The sequence below is a fragment of the Populus euphratica genome, unplaced genomic scaffold, assembly GCF_000495115.2.
Source record: "Populus euphratica unplaced genomic scaffold, PopEup_1.0 scaffold75.1, whole genome shotgun sequence".
Classification (NCBI taxonomy): Eukaryota; Viridiplantae; Streptophyta; class Magnoliopsida; order Malpighiales; family Salicaceae; genus Populus; species Populus euphratica.
The window spans coordinates 1,189,584-1,195,881 of NW_011499866.1; the positions used below are offsets into that span (position 1 = coordinate 1,189,584).

The window sequence follows — 6,298 nt, forward strand, 5'->3', positions numbered from 1 at the left end:
AAAAATTAAATTTTTTTCAAAAATATTTTTAAAATACAAAATCAAAACATAATATAAAATAATCTTCTAATTAAGGCCCGGGTCAACTAAGGTCCAGGAGAAAACACATCATTCAGTGCCAGAAGCTGCCGCATTTGTGGGCCTCCACGCGTTAGTGGGAGAAATGCCTGTTTAAACCTGGTGTGACTGCGATTGTTATCGCTAAGAGCCTGACGCTGCAGGAAGATGGGTTCCCAAATCTTAAGCATTTGCTAACTGCATTTCTGAACATGGTGCAGCGATGAGAACAGACTGTCACTAATGATAAAACCTAAAGTGGATTTTGAGAAATTAGAGTCATACAGAAGACCTAAACAAAGAATAACTAAGCCAATCGAAACTTCATGCAACAGCCGTAGAGAAATCGCTTATCTGATCATTCCTACAGGATACCAGAACACTTGACTAACATGTGTAGTGATCGTCCAGCATCTGACACTATTTGTTGGCATACTGGGAGAGGAAATCAGTTACCTCAGCAGCAACTTCATAAGCTCCCTCTACACATCGGCCCAACGCAACACCAGATACATAGTTCCCCCCAAGAAACAGCCCCTGCAACCCTTCAGCCTTGAGAGCATCTCTTGCAGCATCTAGGATGTCAAAATGACCAATCAAGAACTGAGGAATGGCTTGTGGCCATATTCTCACCCCTAATACAAGAGGATCTGTCGCGCTAGGATTTATAAGCATCTTTCTCAAATCACGATCAACTGCTTCTACAAGTTCACTCTCTGTCTGCAAAGACAAAGTGATGATAAGAAATTTACCCATAAAAGAAAAGGAGACTGAAGAACATGAATCTCAGAGAGGAAGTGATTATCTGTTACTCTGTCAAAAAGAGACTTTCGGCAGTATCCCATAAGATATAATTGGCTTACACATAAACCAAAAATCAGATAATTTAAGTAAACAAGACCTTTGGTACACAAGCCATAGCATAGATATGATAGCTACAATGAACCAGGGGGGACAAGATCAACCACAAAAATTCAAACTGAAGTTGCTTCGTTGGAAATGAAACCCATCTGAGAGAGATGGATGAACGATTAATACCCTTTGGTCATTGGGTTGGTTATGGGAAATGAATGGATTACAAGCTATGATGGTAAGGCACAATGTTCTCAGCCATTGGTTCTTGTGGAACCCAGGAATTCCATAATTTTGAAATTCAACCCTGTCTAATCAACTGTAATGGGATAGAAACATTCTTTTAGAATTAATAAGGCGTTCCTGGATCCACTTCCAGGGCTTTATTTGGATATCTCTCTTTTGTGATATTCATTTATCAGGCGTTTCTGACATTCTTTTCACCATGTTGTTTCGTCTTTTTCCTTGTAGTTCTGATTTTGGAGGAAGACTTGTCCTACATTCTGATCCATCCGAGTACAATTTTCTTTATTAAAAAAAAAAGGCTGATAAATGTATATGAGAATTCAATGTTGAGTAGGCAATTGTTAGGATCCAACTAAGCATCTTTCTGGAGAACTAAGCTAAAAATACTCTCTGCATGAGCACATGAGGTCGATAATTTATCACCAACCACACCATCATATTTCTCCTTGGATCCGAGTCTAGGATCATCCACAACAGAAATCTAAATGTTTCTACAACTGTCTTACCTTAGACACTATTCCAGGGTTAGTAGCTCCTCCAATGTAGTTCAAGAGCAAAATCCTTCCAGTAGGAGCGCGATTAGGAAAAAGAGATGAGCTATATATAGTTCCTGCAGAACACACAAAAATTCACAAACAAAATTAGACATTGTTTTTTTGGTAAACTGTGGAGTATTTTGTCATTATTTTCAAACTTGAATGGTGACTTCTAGATGCAAGACAGGGTTAAGATTGTGATACAGTAATGGCAAATAATTTTCGCACTAAAACAAATGTACCTAATGTTTCCACCCCTTGGCTTCGTGGATGCAGCTGACCAAACCCCTTGAGCTCACCATCTATTAAGCGTTCTGGTCTAATTGCTTCCTTTGGATATGAAACAGACACTGCTGCTACTGGTGGGTAATAAAATTTTGATAGTGCATCTGCAGCTGTAGCCTGTAACCATGAGTAAACATGGAAAGGATTAACTGCATATTTTGGAAATCTCTTTTAAAGAAAAAAATAAAGGAACTGCAAATAAAGCCTCCATTGGTCAGTTAAAACAGCCAGACACCAATTATTTTATTAAGCCTTATTATTGGATATTTTGGTTAGATAACACCAATGCTTTTACAACAGATTACTAAAAATTTACACATATTTGAATTAGGCATCATGGAGCAGATTATATACTTTACAAAAATAAATTTCTGACACCGCAAGACATTTGGGCTACAATAGGATGACTTGTATTCTTGAATGTCTCATGGGGAGATATGCATGATGTTAGGATAGTAGAAACCAATACTAGGAATAACATTGTCACAAGAGCACAACAGGCCATTAGCATCTATCAATAAATTTAGAAAACAAATTTAAAAGAAAGTCAGATCCATGAATGATACAAACAACATTCGAAACAGATTTTCTTAGAAACCTGTATGCACTAATTCAACCCTATTAGTTTCCTCACTTCAAGAACAAGTTGTAACTTTCACTAATTATAAAGGCACACAAAATCAAACACTGCTAGCATGGAAAGAACTTGGCCACAAACCAATTGTGATTATTCACTAACGAACAGCAGCAAAAAGGATTGATTTGAAATAGGGTAAAGTATTCAAGAATGAAACATACAGAAAGCGGATGCAGTAGAGTGCTTGCAATGTGGGATGGAATAGTGAAGACCACGCTTTTGCTCAGTAGAGAAACTAATCCTTCAGGTGTTTCATATGTCAAACTATATCTACCACTATCCAATTTAACAACGCTTGCCAGCTTCCAAGATAATTTTACATTGCTACCCAACCTGCCAAAATCAACATGGCTAATTAGTACCTGAAAATCATGAAACCACACAAAAAAAAAAAATGGCCACGAAAAAGACAATTTCAAACAATAGCACAAGGGCATTGACTGAATCAAATAACAATGGAGGAACTTCACTCATTGTGAAGAACAATAGGTATCCTTCAAACAGAAAGTCTGCTTTTCAAAAAAAAAGAGATTCGGTAGCAAGGCACACCTTGTTGCTATTGCATCAGGCAACATAGCAAGTCCTTTTCTAAAAGATCCAACAGTTTGGCCCTTTGGTGTTGGTAGGCGCCTGAAAGATAATTATGAGTTAAGAAACTGAGGATAAACTAACAAATATAAGATAATAAAAAATGATTTAGTCCAAGCATATATTATTACGGGTCTCGAGGTGGCTTGGGGCTTTTTCTTCTCTCCTGGATTGTTTTGAAAGTTCCACCAATGATACTACCACCAGTTTGCTCCAGGTTCCAAACTTTTCCAAAAGCCGCTTTCATGCTTAGTTTGGAAGGATCACCCGCATAAACACCTGTGTACTGCAAAAGTTTTAAGTAAACCCAGAAACTACTCCCCGTGTAAGATAAAACATATTGTAGTATAGATGTTCTTGGCAAAAAAAAAAAAAACAGATTAGAGGAATTCGGTGTGTGACAGATCTAGTTCATCTATTATGCAACAAAATACTGGCTGGGGGTTTCCAGAACGTTTAGTCAATGGAGTTAGATGGATGACCACATTGTAATGCACACAATATTTGTGGGAAGGAATAAATAAATTGTCTTGCATGGCCTAATAAGAATAAAGATACAACCATCAGAGAAAAATCAAGTTTAGCCAATTTGACAAAATGTAAGAGTTTCATTTTTCTGTGTCATTCGTTATTGAAGCAGACAAATACAAGAAATACATGATGACTAAAGAAATAAAGGAAAAGGTATTGTGAAACTAATTAATAACATGCATCAACAATGCTGCATGTGTTTAACATCAACTAGATTATACCATGAAGTGACGCGCTGGCTTTAAACATGGTACAGTTAAAAAAGAACAGAAATGGGCATCATATTAGAAGCTATACACATTGGTTGACATCATAAGCCACTAATTATCACCTGAACAAAAAGGCTCAATCAATCGCTCGAAAACCTCAGCACCGAGGTTACGCCGCACAAACTCTTCAACTGATTCTTCATGTCCCTGTCACCTTTGTCAAAGTCTAAAATTACGAGAAGACTCGTTGACAAGTACACATAAATATGCACCATTACACTATCATTTGATGTTCTTATCAAGTGCATATTATAACAATTAATTAAAGTTAAAAGGAGAACAAACTGGTGGCGGAGGCCGAAGTCCAAGAGCACCAAATCCAGCTCTGAGTTTGCCACCAATACTCATCAAGTCGAAAAATGGCAAGTCAGTAGGCTTGCCAGGTACTGGCCTTAACTTCCCATTCCACAATACAAAACGGGGCGCATTTGGATCCCCTAGTACCAAATCCTCTTTTAATCCACTATCCACCTGCACACAAATCCAGCCAATTCAGTAATAAATAAACTCTTAAAACTCCAAATTATATAAAGCATTGATTGATCATATATGAAACTACCTGCAATTGAACTAGAAAAATAAGGTAAAATAAAATCTGACTGGTAATTGAAGAACTTACCACCATAGTGAGCATAGGATCGGAAGGCTGGAAACTGTTCGGGCCCTCTTCCCATAGATAACCATCTCTTTCCAGGGTGGTAATGTTGCCACCGACGCGATCTCTGGCTTCGGTGACAATCACATTGGGAGCAACATCCCGGTGTTTGGTTGCAAGAGCCTGGGCGATACAGAGCCCACTAATGCCTCCTCCGACAACGACACAATCCGCCGCGGCAGAATGTCCGCCGTTGGACTGGGCTTCGCCGTTGAGCTTCGACGGAGTAATGGTAGCTGACTCTTCGGTTAGGGAGCATCGGAGTTTAAAGGGTCTGAGAGTGGAGAATTTTGAGAATGAGGAGGGGATGACAGACAGCGTTGTCGGACGGAGAAGAGAGAAGTCAATGAAGGTAGTCATGGCGGGCACGCTCGCGGTTTTACAAGCAAAGAAACCACCGGAAGCGTGTTGTTATCTTAGATGAAGATTGGAAGTGCTTTGTTTCGCTTATACGCCCGCGTCTCAATCCGTTGTGTTGTGCCTTGTGATGACGCAGGCGTCTGAAACCACTTGTCTTTTTTGTTTTTTATTAATGCGATTCCTTATTTAATTAATTATTTTTATATTAATCCGAGGTTATTAAAATGGTTGCTTCATATAAGATCGGTGGATGGTTAAGAAATTTGGATTGTAAGATCAAATTATATATAAAACATAAAAAATAATATATACATTTATGTTGAAAGTGTGTATTTTTATCAATTTTCAAGTTATTTTGGCAAGAAAAATATTAAATTTTATTTGAAAAATATGGAGGAATAATAAATTGAAAGCATATTTAAAAAAAAAAATAAGATAAACAAGCACAATTTATAGTGATGCAAAGTCACTTCATGTTTAATGAATAAATTTTAGTATTTAAAAAAATATTAAAGTTTAGTTTTCTTTTTCTTTTTCCATCCTTCTTTTCCTCCCTGCCAACTTTGTTGTTTAAAAAAAGACATGTTTTAAGCACAATTTATAGTGATGCTAATCCACTTCATGCTTAATGAATAGCAAGGTGTCAAGAATAAAGTCGTTTAAATCCCTGTGAGATTGCAATTTTAATGACCTTACCAAGTTAAAGAGATAATTTAGTATGATTTCAACGAAGATCAATTGTTTAACTTACTCAACTTGTTCAGCTTATTTTGGATAGTAAAATCATGTGATTTTATAGGTTGAATTGTAATTTTAATAATTAATGAAGTCATGGAAACTTATAATAAAGTCATTGAAACTTCCATAGGCTTCTACGCTTCCATAATTGTGTTTTGGGTTGCTTTTCTATAAAAAAAAAAAAGAAGTTTTTTTTTAAAAAAACGAACCCTCTCATTTGAATTGATCAAAAAGAAGAAGAAGTTTTTTAAAAAAAAAACGAACCCTCTCATTTGAATTGATAGAAGAAATTATATTGTTGTAATTGTTATGTATTTGTGGTGCTTTTCTACGAAAAAAAAAGTTTCTTTTATAAAGATGGACCATCTCATTTAAATTAATAAAGTAAAAAAAGAAAATATATATATATAATAACAAAAATATAGAAGTCTATATTGTTGTAATTGTTATATATTGCATGTTGTATTGTAATGTAACTTATGTTGTTATTTGATAATTCAAAATATACACACACGTGATTCATATAAAATTATCTCATAAAATA

General features: G+C 36.1%; 1 protein-coding gene across 1 annotated transcript; it reads right to left on the bottom strand.

Moving 5' to 3' along the window:
- Positions 1-233: 233 nt before the first annotated feature.
- LOC105126187 (Flavin containing amine oxidoreductase family) lies at positions 234-5,143 on the bottom strand. The gene is made up of 9 exons (XM_011026972.1): positions 4,621-5,143; positions 4,287-4,472; positions 4,064-4,148; positions 3,333-3,480; positions 3,163-3,243; positions 2,775-2,946; positions 1,934-2,093; positions 1,662-1,765; positions 234-777 (listed from the first exon to the last, which is right to left on the bottom strand). Exons 1-9 carry the CDS (start codon positions 5,014-5,016, stop codon positions 478-480), a joined length of 1,632 nt encoding a protein of 543 aa, XP_011025274.1. The 5' UTR covers positions 5,017-5,143; the 3' UTR covers positions 234-477.
- Between the last annotated feature and the right edge of the window lie 1,155 nt (positions 5,144-6,298).

Coding starts and splice junctions, on each gene's coding strand:
- LOC105126187 (XM_011026972.1), bottom strand. CDS start 5,016: ATGACTACCTTCATTGACTTCTCTCTTCTCCGTCCGACAACGCTGTCT. Junction 4,473..4,620: donor ATCCTATGCTCACTATGGTG/GTAAGTTCTTCA, acceptor ATTTGTGTGCAG/GTGGATAGTGGATTAAAAGA. Junction 2,094..2,774: donor CTCTACTGCATCCGCTTTCT/GTATGTTTCATT, acceptor TCATGGTTACAG/GCTACAGCTGCAGATGCACT.